This window comes from Dermacentor variabilis, chromosome 5 (genome assembly GCF_050947875.1).
Source record: "Dermacentor variabilis isolate Ectoservices chromosome 5, ASM5094787v1, whole genome shotgun sequence".
In the NCBI taxonomy this organism is placed as follows: domain Eukaryota; kingdom Metazoa; phylum Arthropoda; class Arachnida; order Ixodida; family Ixodidae; genus Dermacentor; species Dermacentor variabilis.
Genome location: NC_134572.1, coordinates 88,082,592 through 88,102,646, shown reverse-complemented (window position 1 = coordinate 88,102,646; position 20,055 = coordinate 88,082,592). Strand labels below are relative to the sequence as shown.

Here is a 20,055-nt window from a genome sequence, read left to right as displayed (position 1 = left end):
GAGGCACGAAAAAAAAATTCCCTGTATTCCTGCATAGTGGCAGATCGCCAGGAAAGAAAAAATTAGGGAAATTGGCGCGCTTAGTAAACATCCAGAAGGCACCGTAAATATATGGCTTCAACCATTTTGGACTTGTTCGCGGCGTCGCATGTTTACGTCATTGACCCTGAAAGGGTTAACCGGATTCATGGTCAATATCCCACTGTGTTTACGCACCACAGGCATTCAATACAGCAACCACAATAAGACATGCTTAGATGACTTGAAGAAACTTTATCGTTGGTTCTAATGTGATAAAGTGAATTTTACAGCATGAGTACAGCCAAGCATTCCCAATATCTTCAGAATAAGACCAGAAAATTGCTGCGTGCATGCACGGCACCAGTGCCACAGTTCACAGCTTTTTTTGAGTCGATACACAAGTTTGGGAAGTTTACTGATTTGATTATGTGTTTCCTCAAAGTTATAAAATTGCCTGTCAGTCATGTAACCCACGCAACCAATTTTAATAACGCAGGCAAGCACACTATGATGAAATTTTACACACCCTTTTAGCAGTACATATGTACACAGTCGTATGCAGGAAGAACTTGGGGGGAAAAAAAAAAGAAAGCATGTTGAGCCCATTCTTATGTACACAAAAGTCGAAGGTCAAGCCACTTCGTCATCGCAATGACTGGACAAAAAACATGCACTCAAAAACAACAGGTATACTCCAATCTGTGCCCAATACAAACACTACAAAGCCAACAGTGTGCTGCTTTCTATACACACTGTGTTATGCAGATGACCACAAAGGGGGGAAAATGTATGTGCATAATGTAAACGAGTCTCAAAGCGGAGATACCTTTAACAAGACAGATTATGACAGCGCAAAAACAAGCGACTATAATAAAATAACAAAAATAACATCTTGCGAAAGAAAGAATGATTTTTTTTCCCCGGCTGTTCATAACAAAGCAGGAAAAATGCTGAGTGAGAGAGATCTACGCTACCTTACGTGTGTAAGTTTTTTTTTTTAAATATAGAGGCTACAAATGTGAAGACCATGACTATGGGCATCAGAGAAAGGCATCACTGTATGACAGCCTTGCAAACACTTTAGAAATGAGAATGTATTAGGGGCAAACTCCTCTTTCAACTAAGGTGTTTTAGATGCAATAGGGTTGCTCTATGAATGCATGTAAAATAGAAGGAAGCAGCCTTTATAACCAAGACGTGAAGGTTCAACTTTCAGAAGACACAGTCTGTGCTAATATTAGGATATATATATAAGCAGCAGGCAAACACACTTAAATGAAACTTGAACGAACATGCTTTAGCACCTCGCATACTAGAAATACAGAAACAAGAAGCTTCAGGGAACATTAGACCAAGTGATAAGTGACCATATGATACAAAAACATATCAGAAGAATCAGTAAGACACCAGCAGTTATTACCAATATTTGTTTTACACTAACGCATTACAGAGCCTTGCTGACCTGCAGAGAAGAAAGAAATATACTTTAAAACTGCAGAATATACAATACATGCCAGAGATGGCAACAGGAAACCTTTTATAAACAAACCATTTAGCCTGATGTGTTTATTTTGCTAGTTAAAAAAAAACAGTAGAAAGTGGACAAGAGTGGCAGTGACCTCTTCGGCACCCTGTCCAACTAACTACTTACTGCAGTTAACTATGCTTACTTGGGAGCTGATGTAGAGAGCCATTGGCAGTGACACAATCTCTATGAAAGCCCGTTTGGCTCTTTTTTTTGTCTTTTCCCCTTTGACGAGAGCATTTGCACGATGCAAAACCGTTTGCAATTCGTTCAGGCTGAGGACAAGCGTTGGAGCATGCTGCAACCAGTGCTGCCGTTCCAAGTGCACACCTGTGTTCAAAAGTATGCATCCCAGCGGTATGCGAAAAGATCCAACTCCCTCAATGTCTTGGCATGCAACCTGAAAGTGAAGGCCGCAGTTCTGACTTAGCATGGCAAACACTGCAGTAAATTCGTCAGGTTCAGGTGGTCTGGCTGAGTTGCCAAGAAAGTCATTTCTTTTGGCAGAACCACTGGCCTGCACATTTTTGATCATGTGTGTTAAGCCTGGCTAAATGTTTGTAACAAAGCGCAGCATAAGCGTCTCTCAACTGTTTCTCCCTACCCCACTTCTTTTTCTTGCAGTAGTGAATGGAATGATTTAATCAGTGCTGGAAAAATGAAAGGAAATGGGAAAAAAGGGAAAAAGCTTCCCAAGGTGGTATCATTGTGCGACAATTTGTGAAGGTGCAGAAGTCACTGTTGATGGCTGCATAAAATAAAAACAGACACAGAGAAATGAACTTCACAATGCTGCACCCTTCATACCTAAAACCTAAAACTCCATTTGCAAGGGTTCTACGCGCAAGTATGTGAATTTTCAGAGCTCAATCTCATGCACAGGGAGGCAAGGGATTTCCAACAAGGAAGCCAGTCACACCAAGCTCGCACAGTAAGTGCAATGCAGATCTTAGCCAAGGATGTGCGTGAGAAAGCAGTCTTTTTAAGACTTAGATTTTCCTGGCATCTAGGTTTCTACATGAGGTGACTGACCCCCACCACTTATTGAGAGTTATGTTCAATGACAAATAGAAACTACTGTAACATGGTTTCAAAACACCAAATGCAGTATGTATGACCAAGAAAGTAGTTGGACTTTGTAAGGTGACAATGATAATGGATGAGGCAGCCTTACAAACCCACATAAAACACGAGAACAGTGGTGAGAATGTGTGACATGTGTTGCCCGAAAAGCCCCAGGCAAGAAAAGAAAAAGGGAAATGGAAGTATGCAATTGAACAGCAAAAGAAAAAAAAAAGAGTGGTGCACGGTAATTCAATGTTCCAAGGCTGTACCTAGTAAGAAATAACTTTGTCAATGGCTCCTTGCACAAAGGTGTGGCAGCTGGCATGGGCCCACCTTGCGAAGCCCTCGACACTGATGCACTAGCCTTGTCTGCGAGTAAACTATATTAGTTGTGAATGCCTCTAGCCATAAGGTGAACTGTCAAACCTATAAAATGCCTACCCAGAACTGTCCTGCAAGAAAAATATAACTGAACGATTGAGATGACGTTAAAAAAAAAAAAAAAAAAAAAAAAAAAAAAAAAAACTCAGGGGAAAAGAATGGTAGAAATATGCTAGAAGAAGACAGACCAGGGGAAAATAACTGCACAAAAAACTTCTATGATAAAACCGAAGCAGAGGAAGCATGTGTACGATGAGTCCAAAATAATAAACAAAAGGTGACAAAATGGCCACTGTAACAGAAAAGGGTGGAGAAAAGAAAAAAAAAACGCTCAGCGTTTTCATGTGCAGCGAGGCACCTGCTTGATGGGCCACTCCTCCTTGTCGCTTAAAAGTCGAGCTCAAACTCGTCGGCCTCAATGGGCTTGGAGACCCAGGTGCCGAGGCCTCCGGCGCTGAAGGCATCGGTGACGCGCGTCTTCGCCTCCTGGTACAAGCCAGCAGACTTCTTGGCTTCTGCATAGAGCCGGGGCTTCTGGCTGGGGTCCTGATGTTCGATGGAGGGCACTTGGCCCCACAGATGACAAAAGCGGTCAAAGAGTGAGCGCTTGGACAGGCGAGACACCTGGCCTTCCTCCGTCTTGCCTGTGCTCGCATTGACCACTTCAGGGCCCTCACAACCAGCCGTCCAGTTGATGCTGAAGTTTGGAGACTTGTTTACCTGCGTGGGCAAATGAGGAGGAACAGAGGGAGGGAGGAAGAGGTTAATAGTTGAAGAAGAAAAAGAAAAACAAGAAAACAGCCTCTGCCAGGACTACAGTCTGACACATCTAGACTGACCTACGCTCATCTTATCAAGACAGAGGATTACAGTAAGTTGGAAGCATGAAGTGGTCAACAGTGGTGAAATAGGGGATACTGCTGCAGCCACCACTCGCACAGCAGGACCTGTTCATGCCAGGACAAAGATAAGTGTTGAAATATTGGCTCTTGCAAAGTCCCTTGTTTGGCCAGAGTTGATCACAGCAAGTCACATGTTGGCTAACCAATCTTTAGACCTTCAGTTTGAATTAAGAAAGATGGGGTCGGTGTTGAAACTGCCTTTAAATGTCAGCACGATAAGATAACAAGTGAACAAAAAAAATTAATTTGAACACTGTCCCCTCTTCCTCGCCCACTCCTGATGCTTGCTACTAGTGGCTTGCATTTACATTTAGTTTCTCTCTTTTTTTTTTTGTGTGTGTGTGTGTGTGTGTGTGTGTGTGTGTGTGTGTGTGTGTGTGTGTGTGTGTGTGTGTGTGTGTGTGTGTTTTTTTTACTGGATCTTCCACCTGTTATGTGCTGAACTACCAACCAGCATGGTTCCACCAGCACTTCTGACATAGTCCTATGATATGTAAAGTTCCAAAGAAAAAAGAGTGAATTAGAGCATTGAAATCTGACTAAGGGTACCACAAAGATGCGACTTGTGGCTCTGAGGGGCTTGCGGGATGGTGATACAGCTTGTCATTGGTCATTTTAATCAGAATGTGCAAACCAACCCGTCTCGTCCAAGGCACAAAGGGGTTAACAGGCAAGATGTGGTGATACAGAACACTTGCACCAAGTGTTGCAAAGAGTTAGTGAGAGGTGTTTTCAAACACTAGATTAATGCCAACATGATGAACGTGTTAGTGCATGGGTGTACTGGTATGGTCGCCTGAGAAAGGCTGTTTTCCTTCTGGTCTCATGGTACCAAGGCAGCCCATCGTCCCATAGGTGCCTGTCACAGGAGCTTACAACTAACTGCCACTTTCTTTCTGAAGACATTTTGTTGTAAAAACATTCAAGTCTTGCATAATACTGCACAGTGAACACAAACTAATTACGAAATATTAATGGCTGACATAATGTCCATGACAAGGGTGCTTTTACTTCAAACAAAATAAAGGTGAAGTCAAAAGCTAATGTCAATGCCTGTGCCTGAGAAGCTAGCCAAAAAGAGTTCACTGCTAGTGCGCTCTTGGTCCCTGCCCAAAATTAAGTGGCAGAACTACAGCTACAATGTCAGCAACATGACAAAGACAGAGTAAAAGAGCACTACTGCCCTTGGTTATATTTTGTTGAGAGCACTTTGGATGCATGTCAACAACCCGAGCTTCTTAACATGTACAAAGATAATGGCACAAAATATTTTTTTTGCATAGAGCCTTTGCACTCAGATCAACGAAGGCACACTTTTGTTTCTATGTTTGTTCTATGTTTCTATGTGGAAGTTTCTATGGTTCAGCAGAACTAAAAGCTACTTCACAGGTTCCTACAGAAGTCTTGGTAGATAAGCACCCTCTCACAAAGCCCTTATGAAAAAAATTCAGCAAGAGAGGTTTGGCAATTACAGAATCAAAATCAATTGGTAGAGATTACGTGGAGAGAAAGAGACTTTGGCAGAAACTGTACTTGGTGCTACCACCCATTGTCAAATAGCATCAGACATGCATGTTTAAGAAATTAGGAGTGTTCGAAAAGCAAAATTTCAGAATCAAATTAAATACATATTAGAGGAAAACAACCTCCAAATATCGAATTGAACATTTTCTTATTTCTAAACACAAGTGTAAACATAACAATTGTGTGGAGTTCATCTAGTAAAAATAGGGGATTAGATGCATTATTCCATATGTACATATTGCCGTTCACAAGTGGCTTTCCCGTCAACCAAGGAGCACGTAAGTGAGAAAAAACTGCTTCATGTTACCTAGTACACAATAATGAAACAAGGGACAGTAATGGTAGTAATGAAGCATGTGAACTGCACGTCACATAGAAAATTTTGTTCATTAAAGGAGGAAAGTGTGATACTACAGCACGGCACACTGCCTTAAAGGTATAAAATGTGGTGAGACTAGAGAAATAATAAATTGCTTTGCTTAAATTGGGCTATAGATTTCCAAACAGGCTATCTAAAGGCTGGGTATTATTTAATGCCTAGAAATTATTAAGCACAAGTTATCTGCCTCATGGTTTCGCTCAGGAACTGGTGCTTCTTGCACAACACCATGATACTCCTGCATCAAAATCATGAAAAACAGGCCTCCCTTGCATTGTCAGCCCCTCAAGAACCCAAAAGTGTCGTTATAGCTTATATTCACTAACATTTGACAATTTGGAATAGTCAATTCTCAAATCAAACAGCAATGAATATTCTCATAGTTGTATTTTCAAATACAGTTAAACTTTGATATAACGAACTTCGATATAATGAAATTCTCGATATTTATTTTTATTTACAAATACTGCAGGCCCTATTCGGGCCCAAGCAGGAATGGTTACATCAATAGTAACAAAACAAGGCTGGAAATAATAATTAAAAAAATAGAATACAGAACAATAATAAAGATATATAAAATATAATATACAGGAACATCAGCCTTTGAAATTTAAACTTATCAACATAAATACGATATAGGAACAACAGTTGTAGTTTGCAACTCAACAACAAGTACTGACAAACCATGTACACACAACAGGTCACTCAATTCAGCATTTTCACCTAATTTTATTACAAAACACAGACAATGATTAATTAATTGCTTTCCCTATGTGCATGCTATTAATCAAAAGAAAAATCATTCACAAGATGAACGATATAACAATGTATTTAACTTTTTATAACTTCTTGTCCATAGAACACCAGGTATTTCTTAGAACCCCAATGTAACAAAGTGTGCTTATACACGATTTCAATATAATGAAAATTCACTGCCGCCGCAAAGGCATGCTGGGACAATAAACGAAAACTTGATGGTCAAACGGTTGAATTACAAGCAGCCGCTTGTGAACACACCTCTCAAATCATGTGACCGTTTAAGCGACACAGCATTACGTTCTGTATAACATCTAAGTGCGATAAGGCACGCATTGTATGCTTTGGGTACGAGTGAAAGCATGCGAGGTTGAGCCAAGAAGAATGGTGGCTCTATGATCGCAGTCTTTTCATGCAAGCAAGCGGAAAGGGCAGGGGTAGAGGCAGGTTGCCACACCTGTCTTTTTCTAGTGCAGCAATGACTTCGCATGGCTGGCCACATAATGCGGCCAGCACACCCTGCTTTAGAGCTGTTCTGCTGCATGTGCAAAGAGTGGGCGAGATGGTGTGGCATTATGTGCACTGTCTCTCCGTGCATTTAGCATTGAAGGTTGTGTAATCTTGCGTATCGGAGATGCATATGCATTAAGGTGAGCGAGAGGCAGACCAAGCATTCACTTCCTGCTGCCGGCGCTTTTTATTATATAGTGTTGTCCCACTGCGAGCGACACTATCAGCCACAGGGGTAGAGCGAATGCCGATGGGAAGATATCGTCCACACGACATCAAACCGCATCTTTTGTTACCGACTCTCAAATTCAACAAAAGGTTTTTTTTTTAAATATGAAAATTTGCTCTATCCGAATGCCCGATAATTCTGAAAATTTTGCGAGCCCCATCGGTGTAAGAGAACTCCATCGGCGACTATACTTATACGAAAGAAAAGGTCATGTTTCAATATAACAAAATTTCAATATGAAGAATTGCCAATTTTACTGACCTCGTTTTGTCGAGGTTTAACTGTATTAGCATACTCGAAATAACTAACACCACAGCCCGCCAACACTACGCCGCCATCTTGTTTGTTTACAACAGAGTAGTGTTTCACACAGCTAAGATCCCTGTAATGTCCTGCAATACTAATTTGTAATAACGATGGGGCAGTGAGATGGTACAACATCAATACAATGCTGAGTTACCTGGTATCACTTTCATTTGTCACGAATGTTGTCATTGATTCACTTGCAAATAAGTGTAGTTCACTCCCGGGTGGTACTTTCTTATAATGATGCGCCCCTGATGTGTTTGGGAGCATATCTACAAACATGACAGTTGATGCAGCAGTTCATTCTGTCCTTTGCTAGACAGTCAGCGTATTTTGCTGTTTGCTGAGAACATTTGCATGTGAAAGGAGAAATGATTAAGTTTGTATCAGGCAAGGGTTTTCTTTTTTTGTCACAAAAGATCTAGGCTTTCCACATAAACTTTGTTAAATCGAAACTGCTGAAAAAAGTTATTTCACTAAATCACGGGAGAAGATGCATGGGGGCTTTAACTCCATTGGTATTGGGTTTTTTTTTTTTGGAGGCGACAAACTTTCAGCAAGTTTTTTTTTCTCACATACTGAAAGCAAAAACAATGGTTTGTTTCTTGGTTATGCAGAAGGGAAGAAAATGACACACACTGACAAATGCACTCATGGTATGGGCTGCACATTCCAATCTTCCGTTTATCCGCCACCTAGCATAATTTTGATGCGCGTGCTTCCGCGATGGCACCACAGCACCAGTGTCAGAATCTGACACAGTCGAAGTTGCCACGAAGTTCGGATGACATGATGTCATCTTCTGAGCCCGAGCTTGGCTCGTATTTGGATTTGAAAGAGCTACTGCTCCAATCAACAGCTGAAGGTTGTTGCTTCTGCTTCAAAGAGACTGTACAGCCATATTCAAGGAAGGAGCACTTTTCCCTTCCATTAGCGAACATGCATGCTGTGCAACCATCCTCATAAAGGGGTGCGTAAAACCGGAGGGAGACCAAATATGCTTCTTTTTTAGAAATACACAAAAGATGGTGGAACTACGTTGGAATTTGCCAACTTCGTGTTACTGCACGCATCGTGTCACTAATGTACCGGTACATACGGGTACATTAGTGACATGGTGAGACAGAAATGCAAAATGCAGGTAGGCAAATGACACTGAACGGGTTAGCAGAACTCATCATGGGGAAAATTAGAATGTTAAAACTGTGTAACAACGCTACCCAACACCTTGAGCATACAGCTGCAGCTACTAAAATGGAGAGAGAAAGAATGCACCCTAGCAACTAGCAGAACAGCGAGCAACATCTAGAATTACCTAAAGGTAAGTCTGCTTTGCGTTCTTCCATTATGTAGTAAGTGTTGCTCTATGGAGCTCTTATTGCCAGTTATGTTCTGCCATTGCAGAACAACACAAAGCTCTACTATTACTTGTTTGCAACTCCTTTTAGTGATTGAGCATATTGCTGAGGCATCCTTATTTACATTAGGAAGCATACTCATGAACCCAGATATATTAAACCCGGTTATATAAAATTGCCCACATTGAACAGTTGTAACATCCCCCTTGGAAATCCCATGGCAGTGAAATACCACAACATGAAAGGACATGAAACTAGTGTCTTTATAGTCTGCTAATGTCTCTCGCTTATACTATTGCTAATATTGGACTGCATTTTGCAGCATGCTGTTTAACACTTGCCCTAGTTTTGCGCAACAGCTCTGTGTACTATATTTCAGTGAGAATATGGTCTGTGCAATGAGAAAGGTTGACCCGTTTAACCAAGTTTTATGCTGAAAAGTGGCAGCAAATCAACAAGCTAGTAGAGGTCTCCACATGTGTCTACAGCCGTAAAGGTTAATAATGGGAACTTAAGAAAAATAATTAAAACAGAAAGGTCATGAAGCTTTCAATAGCTGTATGCTCACTGGGTGCTAATTTAGCAGAAAATTTTCAGGGATACTGTGCAATCAGGTACCAGCCATGCTGGAAGGTCAACTGTACTGACTTCAGATACGTTAACAGGAATGCGTGAGGACGTGTCTAAGCTTAACTGAAGGTACAGTGTGAGGATGCTTGCTCCACTGTGATAATTTTGCTTGTTTTCTTTTATTTCAAAATGAGAAAACAAAAATCATAGAAAAGGGAAGCAATACTATTGCTGTAGGATGAGCATTTTTGCAGCCTGCCAGTACGGACAGGCTGTACATACCAGTCTTTGGAGACGACTGGCCATTTGTGTGCACTGTATTTTCATTTATGCTTTGGCCACACATTCACACATTCCTATTAACATGTCTCAGCTTAGTATAGAGTAGCGAATGACCTAGAGAACTAAAATACTTATGAAGTCTGATGTATAGCCTAAAATAGATAAAAGTAGCAATATTAATTATTAATACAGTCGAATTCCGTTAATTAGACACTGACAGGAATGACGAAACTGGTCGAATGAAATAAAAGAGAGAAAAAACACAGAAACATGCTGTTGATTCACTTCGTAGTGTTTGCCTTTAAAGTTAGCTTCGTTACGCTAAAGCTGCGTTTTGTGGAGAAGCATACTAAGGAAGGAAAGGTGCTACTGTTAAACGGGCCCTGAACCACTATTTATCGAAGTGGAAAAAGTAATTTGAAGCGAAGATAGGCTATTTCAGAACCACTTTGCCGCAAAGAGTACTTCAATGCGTTCAGCAGAAGCGGAGCTATCGGCAATCAAACATGGCCTCAGCTGTGCTCCCCTTCCTCCTCCAATGCCTTGCACTACAAAGGCTACGGCAGAGACGTCACCGTGGCGCGTAGTTCAAATTTCCGATTTGGTGCGTGTGCCGCGCTAAACGTAAGCCAACGCGGCTGTCCTCAGAGAGCCGCAGTGCGCTAAGCCCTACAGTTTCATGCGCTTAGCCACTGGACTCGTGGCGGTCGCGGTGTAGCCGAGCGCAGCGATCAATAGCAGCCGCGTATTGGAGTGTGCTTTATGACGAAATAGAGCACACAGAAAAGAGCGAGGGGCATGGGGTTTTTGAAAAGAGTGTTTGAGAAAAAGGCGACTTCGCGCTCCGCTTGCGAGCTCCACGGACCGCGTACAACAGCAGAACTTGGCTGAGATGTTCACAACAGCGTACGCTACCAGCGGACTATGTTATTTCACCAAGCCTGAGGGGTGGTTCAGGGCCCCTTTAAGGGACATAGCACATGTTCCTTAATTTACACATGCACATGCGCCATCTCTAGTCAGTGTACGACCACCGAGACGCCTAATAATATTACTGGCAGGTCTTCATAGTTTTAGATAGCCCCCCACTAAATGTTGGCCCTAAACGTCCCCTCAACTTTCAGAGTTTTTAGACTTACCGCTTTCTTTTCCACTAGCTTTTCCAAAACATTGTTTTTATTCGCTTCTCAGTACACGGCATGTGCGCGCGCGTGTAATTAAGGAATGCATACTAGGCCACATTGACGGTCTCGCTTACAGACACGCATGGTGGGCGAAATGAGGGCTCAAATCACCACAGAAATGTCAGAAACAGCACTGAATGGCTGCCAGTATGCTTACTTAGTGTCTAGGTGCTCCTACTGTGGCCGAGGACGGCACGTGCACGCGTGTATAACTAAGAAATGCGTATTATGTCCCGTGAAAGTAGCCCCTTGACATTCTTGGTATGCTTCCTCAGATAACAGGTCTTTATCGCCGTCAAGCTGACCAGCCAAGTTTGAATAATCCGTCGAAGGCAAACTTTGAGACCGAAATAATGCAAGTTTGGGCCCACAGAAATGTATGGATGCCTGTCAGGACTTTTGCCCAGGATCGAAATAACCGAGTCGAATTAACGGAAGTCTACTGTTATAATATTACGTGGTTTGATGTCCTGAAGCTGCACCAGACAATGAGGTGTGCAGTAGCAGAAGACCCAAATTAATTTTGACCACCTGGGGTTGCCTAGCACACGTACGAGTACTAAACATGACCTTTTCTTTTGCACGCAGCTTCCATTAGAATGTAGCTGCCATAAATGGGAATCAAATGCATGACCAAGCTCAGCAGCAGGATGTCATATTGGTATCCATAGCAGATGAAGTAGCCAAACTAGGTAGAATGAACACTCTAAAAGCAAGGTTTAGGATAAAGAAGTCTGAGGAACATTCAACAGCAGATGCAACAGCCAATGAGAACAAATGCTTCTTCCGACACATGAGATCACAAAGGCAGGAACCACACCAGTGAGAAAGCAATGAACACTACACTGTAAAAAAGAAGCAAGACAAATCTTCAAGAAAATTTGCAAGAGGATAATCTCAAAGAACTCAAAATGACAATTTGGAATAATGGGAGAAATTTGGCAAGAAGGTGAAATTAGGGTACATGAAAAGGAGAAACAAACAATAAAAATAAGAAATCCCAGTCGCAAGTAAAATGAGGCAAGGCCAAGTCGATGCCTCTTACTGTGATATAGTTGTGATTACAAGTCAGAAAAAAAGAAATTAATGCACCATGAGCAGCAGCAGACTGTTTTATCCTTGACAGACCTCTAATAAATTTAATTGCCAATCATGAATATACTGCTTTACAAAAACATAGATTGCAGCATGCACTGCTCCTGCACCTCAAAGCCTTTTTAGATGGCACATTCCTAAGGAAGCCACATAAGATGACCCGGAATTCCAGGACACAAATACTACAGGATTGTCGATGAGGACGAGTATGCAAACCACTGTTCTAGTTGGCCAAGCTTTTGGCACAGGCATGCTTTTTCCTCCAATAAGCTTTACAACCATTAGTATAAAAGTGGCAAAGTAATCATAGCAGTCAGAAACTTATGAAAAATGTAAAGTATATGACAAAGAAGCATTCATTTATATAGACTCACTCTTAAGTGACTACACACAGCGTTGCTACTGGTAAAAAGGAGATTCTCCCTGCTTGAGCTATTGTTTGTGTGATCCACAACTAATAGATATCAGCGAAATTCATTTGGGGAATCTAAAGTGAATATACAAATGTCGCAAGGGCAAAAAAAAAAAAAAATGATTCTGATAATGCTGACGGAATGGCGTATTTTTTCAAAACGCCATGCATTAAGGTGCGACAAAAAAAAATGTAGTTAGTTGCCAGTAGTTCACTTGATTATATGCCCAGATGAAACAAAATCATTACATGTGTTTGCCACTGTTCTATTGCCCCTGAGCCTGAGCTGGCAATTTGTACAGAGAACATGCAATGCATCTTAAGAAGAGAGGGGGTATCTAAGATTCAACAAAATATGACAGGACCGTTTGTTGTGAAACAGAAGTAGTGGATTAACAAGAGACAGGCCAGCAAATATCCCGGTTGTATCAAATGAAGAAGAGATGATATGGTAACTGGATTTCCTGATGACAAGGACCTAAAGAGGAAAAGCAGTCACGATGCAGACAGAGACACAGAACAAGAAATGTACGACTGAGAGCAGTGCAAATGAAATATCATTTAATGCCTACGTCTATTTCATGATATGAAAAGGAAGACCACATTTCTGTTATGCTATACTTTGCAACTTCTGCACCCACACAAGATTTCTTTAACAAGTACACAGTTTCCTATTCTCTATATAAGGTGAAAATAACCAAAAGGGCTAGATACAGAACACAGCAGTGCATACGCATGCAAGCAAACCCAGCTTTAAAGCCGATGCTCTCATCTTTTAGTGAACATCCCTCACCCCGAGCAACAACAAAAAGAAAAGGGTTACAATGACACATTCATTGTTGGATATGCTGTACTTACCCTGTAACGAGCAATATTGCCCTGTAAAGACCAATAGCCACTCATGTAGTTCAAACAGTCAGACTCTGGCTGCAGCTTAGTATAACGACACACAAATATTTTTGAGGTTTCACACTTGAAAGAGAAGCTCAGAAAACATCTAACACTTTTAGTGCTTTCAAGCAACCGTAGCATTAAAATGCTTAAACATAAAACATGCCACACTCGGAAACAATTTAAAAAGCTTTTTGGCTTCAAGCGCTTGAGTTAAACTAAAAAAGAAATATGTACAGCATACTGGACACAATAGAGGGATTAGCGTAGACATACAGTTGCTGACTGATAATTCAGACTTGGTGAAGACCGCCTAGAGGTCATAATAATGAAGAGGCCGAAGTAATGGAGTCGCCAAAAAGGAAAGATTCTTATTCCAGACGCAGTCAAAAAAGCATGTCATCAGGTTGCTGCACGCATATATGCTTGCATGCAAGTTGAAGCCAGTATGTACAGCAGAACCTCGCTCATACGTTTTGGGAAAAAGAAACAGGAGAAAAATGTACTAACTGGGAAAATGTACGATCTGAAGTAACTAGAAAAATTTGAAAGACTCGACCATTCTTGACATCAACGTAATGCGAAGTGTCGCGCAGATCGTTGCGGCACGAAACGCTAACGCGCGTCGAGCTGGCGGTGCTCCAGCGGCCCGAGACACGTTTTGTTTTCCTATTGTGTGGTGTTTTAAGAGTGCGATGGGAAACCGAAACGAAATCGAGCTGGTGGGTGACGCCAGATTGTGCCAAAGCAAAACAGGATGCTCACATCGTACCACCTGCTGCAGGGAATGGCGTGCATTTGGATTATCGCTTACTCAAAGTGTGCGGCACGCTACAAATGGCACTAGGCACCACGCGCTGTAAAACTGATAGGTGAAGATGCTTATCGCAATAGGTTTGGCAGTGATAGCTGTGAATGTTGCGTGCGATGACCCTGGTGGAGATTGGCTGGTACCTAAATAAGAAACTGTGCACGCCATCGTTCTCACGTGACCCGGGCACCTACATACTGTTCTCGATCGCGTGCGCCTCGCGCCTTTTCTAGTTCAGATGGGATCTAGCGGCCGGAAAACATATACAATCGCAGCTACAGCAGGGAACGGTGGCGCGTTTTGGTTATTGCCCAGTAAAAGCGTGCGCTAGGCTTCCGAAGGCACCATGCACTGTGAAACAGATAGGCGAAGATGCTTATCGCAATAGGATTGGCGGTGAAAGCTGTGAATGCTGTGTACGATAACTCCAGAGAAGATTTGCCGGTACTGAAATTAGAAAATGAGTGCGCAGTGGAGTTTTCACGTGAGGCGGGCGGGCGAGTATTGCGGCGAAGCTGCCCCGGCGGGCAGCTACAGACTGTTCTTGATCGCGTGCGCCTCACGCATTTTCTGGTTTACATGGGATCTAGTGGCCAGAAAACATATCACACGATCGCAGTTTGGCAACGTACTGAACACTGGTGCCGAAAAGTTGTGTTTTCTGGGAACGTATGAACCGATGAAAAATGGGCGTAACTCTATTGGATCATTTTTGCGTTCTCAATTGCCAACGTTGGTACCGGGAAAATGTACATAATGGGCACGTATTAACAAGGTTCTACTGTATTTCTCCTGCTGTCACTACAGATACACAAAGGTACAGTTAAAATAGGTCAACGGTGCCCTGACAGCCAAGTGCTCACTAATGTCTTCACAACAATGTCTGGCACTTCTTTAGTTTAATTGCCAACCTCATTGCCGCCGCCATTTAGGATAGAGTTCAAATGTGTTATCTGAAGGTATTTTACGATTCCGAGCACCAAAAAATTTATAACAGTGGTCAACGAAGTTGCCTGATACCGTGTAGTTATTAGCGGCTTTGCTTGTCCTGTCATTTGGGCGCAGTCAGTGAGTACACCGGCCAGGCTTTGCTACTTTTCGTTTTGGAGAGGCACCTCCATCATATTGAGACAAGAACATTGCTTTTCTGCTCTTCTCAGTGGCCGAATTGGCACACGGTCATGCAGGAGGAGTCCAAATTTTGGCCATCCCCGTATATTACGTCTTTGGGGCTGGTGCCGGTTCTGCAAAGTCGTCTGTAAAGTAAAGCATGTCTGAATAATCGTTCAGCGACTGTATACCGTAATATCAGGGGGCATTAACAGGAGCACAAGAACAGGCAGTGACACACTACAATGATTGCATTTGAAAGGCCAACTGCAATAAAAGTTCAATTTGCCCAAATTGGTAACAAATTTGCAGTATACATTACAACTGAGGCACTCTTGACAAAGCTGCAAGGCTCGCAACTGCCTAATTTTCTTTTTAGCAAGTTTTAAACAGCAATTAAGCAAATGATGTCGACACATACTGATTAGAGGATATGAGGTAAGTCTCAAAACGTCCTCTCTGGGGAATTTTCAGCATGCTGCAGGCAGCATCTAATCTTGGGAGAGGTGCTGAGGAGCTGTGCATCACTTAGGGTGAGCGGTAAATCCTGGTAATGGCAGTGTTTTTTTCCTTCTTTCAGTTTCGGTATAAAAAATATCCACCTTAGCAAGCTTTTTATGACGTGTCCACTCGTACTTCCAACGTAAAATTTTGCACAGAGGCTACACTACATATTTAACAAACTAGACTTTCCACAGAGCTCAAGATTTTCTTGCAGTTGGCCTGTAACCAATGACGGACGTAGACAGACTGGCTTGATTGACAGGTGGGGTTAAATGTCCTCGGCAAATATCCTAGTAAAGGGCTTCAGATTAATTTTAACCATGTGTGAATGCACAAAAAATGTGATCAAAAGCCCTGGCTTATGCAGGAGGTTATGTCAAGGGCAAAACTTCCACGAACACCTTGCCTACTGCTTGCAGCTGCCATTGTGTAGTGCAATATGTTTGTGTTTCATAATCACCATGGCCTGGCAATTATTGCAGCCATTCTGTTTGTTTCCATTGGTGAATTGTTTTGTGCAGCAAAGACTATCATAATGCGATTAGCCATATTTGTCTGCAAATAGAATAAAATAGTATGTTCAAATCGAGACTTTGTGAATTCGTCTTGAAGCTCTGGAGGCACTCATAAGCACACTTCCAGCTCACACTATCCCATTCAAACTGCCTGATGGCATGTTCGAAACCACAAGCGTGAAAGGCACATAGAGTGCAGCTTCCGTAATAGCACAACGAATGGTGAGAAGATGTGAATAATGTTCTGTACCAAACGGTCTACGTTTTGTGCTGCTTGTCAGCGAAGACTGGATGCATGCAAATCCTTAATTTACTGTTAGGTGATTTTACTGCTAAGCGATTTTTCTGCATTCTTTTGATTGTAACAAAGGCTGCAGGTATATGTGTGTGCTGGACCTCATTCAATGAAAACTGTAAAACTATACTGCAGGAAATTGAGGGGAGGGAGAACAAAACCACTGAACACTGAACAAAATCACGGCAACACAAAATACAGGCATGTCAAGCAACAGGTTGCTAGTTTTTCACCCAGTAGCTTCTTACTGAAGTCTCTGCATGTCATAAAACAGTTTGCTCTCAACCCACCCACATTTCTCTACATAGTAGGTTGCCACGATAAAGAGTTACGAGGAGGTATCATTGCTACCATCAACTGCAAGGATGAAAGCACAACCTTTCAGGCTCTCCATCATCACACACTGCAGCTCTGTGGCCATTTCTCCTACAATGGCACATGGTTTGGCTAATCCGTAGCACTCCATACCGTCACACTTCGGGGACATCTAGTGCAAAAGTGGCCCAACATGATCCCTAACACACAGTGGCAAGTTGTACTCAATAAGAAATCCAGTGAAAACGCATTCAGCACAGACTATTGATTGCTATTGGTGAAGAAATGGTACATGGCCCTCTGCTTCTCAGTGACAGAACGGAGTTCTGGTGCATAGTTGATGCCAAATGCAGTTTTATATTGGCTCTACCAGAGTGGACCACATTGAAATCATATGCACAAGTCATGCAAAATCTGAACTGCTTGCCTTTCCTGGATGGCACGAAACACAAGCATTTCGAAATGCAATACTTCAAGAACACCTGCAAGCACCTCTTCATGGGCTTCAACAAGACCTTGGTAACAATGTAGCTGTGAAAGTTGAAACACTATTTTGCGCCCTCCTCAAAAATATGTCTCTATCTGGAGTGAATGGAGCCACGACTACACTACCTACACACAAATACTTTGGATTTAAATCAGACTTTGTTCCTAACATGTAATGACGATTAGGATATGGCTGTGCTGCATGACTTTTTTTTTTTAAACTGGAGAAGTTTCTCAGGAGATTCACGGCCATGCCTGTGCAAGTGGGAGAGTTGGCAGGCATGCCAATCAAATTGGATGGTCAAAGCTACGTCGTAACAGGTACTGCACTTAAACTGCAGCCTCAGTTATCAGCAGATCATCGAATGAACACGAATGCACTGACGGGGAAAGCTCTACAAGTCAATACATTGTCTGCTCTGCAACTGTGCTCCACACTAAAGTTTCATAACGCTGCTTAGTATCACCGGCTCTCTAGACTACCACATGGTCGTGCAAAAGAACAAGAACTGTATTTCACTGCTTTGGAAAAAAAAAAGATCTCTTGGTCTGCATTTCAAGTAACATTTACTGTAGTATGTCATTCTTTTTGTTTATGGCAGTGTAGGTAAAGATAAAAAAATTGCACTTGCCAGTTGGTGTATATTATTGTTCACTACACAGTTATGCCACATTCCCACCAGTTATGTATCAATTTGGTTCCACTGTACATAATGGTCAATGAAGCTAACATTAGGGAGAAAAAAAGGAACTTTATACCACAGATTTTGCTCAAACAAAGTTTGACAGATCAATGTTCAATGTATGCGTACGGAGCTCAGAATGCGATAAGTCAGTCAGTCAGTCAAGAACTTTATTGAAGTCCTGAGGAGTTTCAAGCCGTTGGAGATACCATGCAGGGAACTTCACCGGCCGAAACTGTAGGCGACGCCCAAGTCGGGACGGGAACGTGGTGATGCTCCGCCAGTTCTTGGGCCCCCTGGACGGCCTTGAGTTGAGGAGTTTGAGGTCCGGGCTTTTGAGGGCTTCTTCCCATTCGGGCTCACTGGAGAGAGGGCCCTTTGGTAACGCAGTACATTGCCATAACATGTGCGAGAGTGAGCAATAAAGTTCTGGGTAGTCTGGGCAATTTGCCGGGATTTCTGAGTTGTAGTGGCTTAGTAGGCCTCGTGACGGATACAAGTCCGTTTGTAGCATTCGAAACGTGGCCGCCTGCGCGCGTCCGAGTTTGGCGTGCAGGAGCGGGAATTTGGTTCTGCATTTTCAATAGTGTGAGGTGATTTCTTGATAAGTGAGTAGCGGGTCATTAAAGTGAATGTCCAGCCCCTCGGAGGCAGTGGGAATGTCGTGGCGGGCAAGTTCTCGCGCAGCGCACGGTCGTGGGCCGTTTCATTGAGGTAAGCTTTCCCCATGTGAGCGGGGAACCAGGAGAGGCACCGTTTGCTCTCTTTTGAGCTCGCTAGTAGTATACGCGCTACTTCTTTAGATACGTTGCCGCATTCGTAGGCCCAAATTGCGGCACGCGAGTCCGTGAAGACATGAGTAAATGTGGTGCCTGCCATGGCGATGGCTACGGCTATTTGTTTTGCTTTAGCGCTGGTGCTCGTTTTAATTGATGCGGATGATCGTAGCGTTCCGTTGCCGTCCATGACTGCTATTGCGAAAGTGGATGTGTTGCCGCACTGAGCCACGTCTACAAATGTGGTGGCTTCACGATCCGCGCCGATGGGGTCGAGAATTGCGTGGGCGCAGGCTCGGCGCCTACCCACGTTGTGTTGTGGGTGGACGTTTCTGGGAAACGGTCAGACTTTGTAGTTGTCTCTAATTTCGCTCGGTAAGGTAACCGCACGCTCGAGATATGGAGAAGGGGAGACATTGGCTTCGTCTAGGATTAGCTTACCGGCTTTGGATGAGGATAGGCTGAGTATCTGCGCCATAGTCTGAGCCTCGATCACTTTGTCGATGTTGTCTTGCATGCCTAGCTGAACTACCTTTGCTGTACTTGCTCTTTGTGGAATGCCCAAGACCTGTTTGATGCTCCTGCACATGAGTGTGTTTAGTTTCATCTTTTCTATTTTTGTCCAGTTGTGGGCAGAGGTGACGTAATTAATGTGGCTCATAAGGCACGCATGGTATACGCGCAGAAGGTTATCTTCGCAGAGACCCTTCCTGCGCCCCGAGACTCTGTGGATGAGTCTGATCATGTTTTCGGTTTTTGCGGTTAAGTGTTTGATCTTGTGTCCGTGGCATCCGGTGGCTTCGATTAGGAGCCCAAGAATGCGTATGTTGTTGGCTCACGGAATCTGTTGTCTGTTTCTTGTGTGTAGTGCGATCGGAAGTTTGTCTAGAGGAGTTAGGTAGCAGACTCCTTGGCAAGACTTGCGAAATAGTAAGAGTTCTGATTTCTTGGAGGATAGTTTCATTCCTGTGTCTAGTAGGTACTCTTTCGTGGCATCTAGGGCAGACTGTAATGCCTGCTCCATGTCTGCCAGGGAGCCTCCCGGGCTCCAGATGGTAATGTCATCTGCGTATAGAGCACAGTTTATGTTTGGGATGTTTCGTAGTTTGTCTGCCAGTCCCTTCATCACTATATTAAATAGTAATGAAGCCTTGCAGTGTTTCGACTGAG

General features: G+C 42.9%; 1 protein-coding gene across 2 annotated transcripts in view; it reads right to left on the bottom strand.

Annotated features, from left to right (window-relative positions):
* Nucleotides 1-253: 253 nt before the first annotated feature.
* Nucleotides 254-20,055, bottom strand: part of Adar (Adenosine deaminase acting on RNA) — a 49,591-nt gene continuing 29,789 nt past the window's right edge. Inside the window, exons 5-6 of one of the 2 annotated variants that reach the window (XM_075693061.1) lie at nt 13,358-13,378; nt 254-3,712 (exon numbers count right to left, since the gene is read on the bottom strand). In XM_075693061.1, coding sequence (XP_075549176.1) covers nt 3,380-3,712; nt 13,358-13,378 — 354 coding nt within the window. In that variant the 3' untranslated portion in view covers nt 254-3,379. The remainder of the gene's footprint in view (nt 3,713-13,357; nt 13,379-20,055) is intronic. The other variant, XM_075693062.1, reaches the window with a different exon arrangement.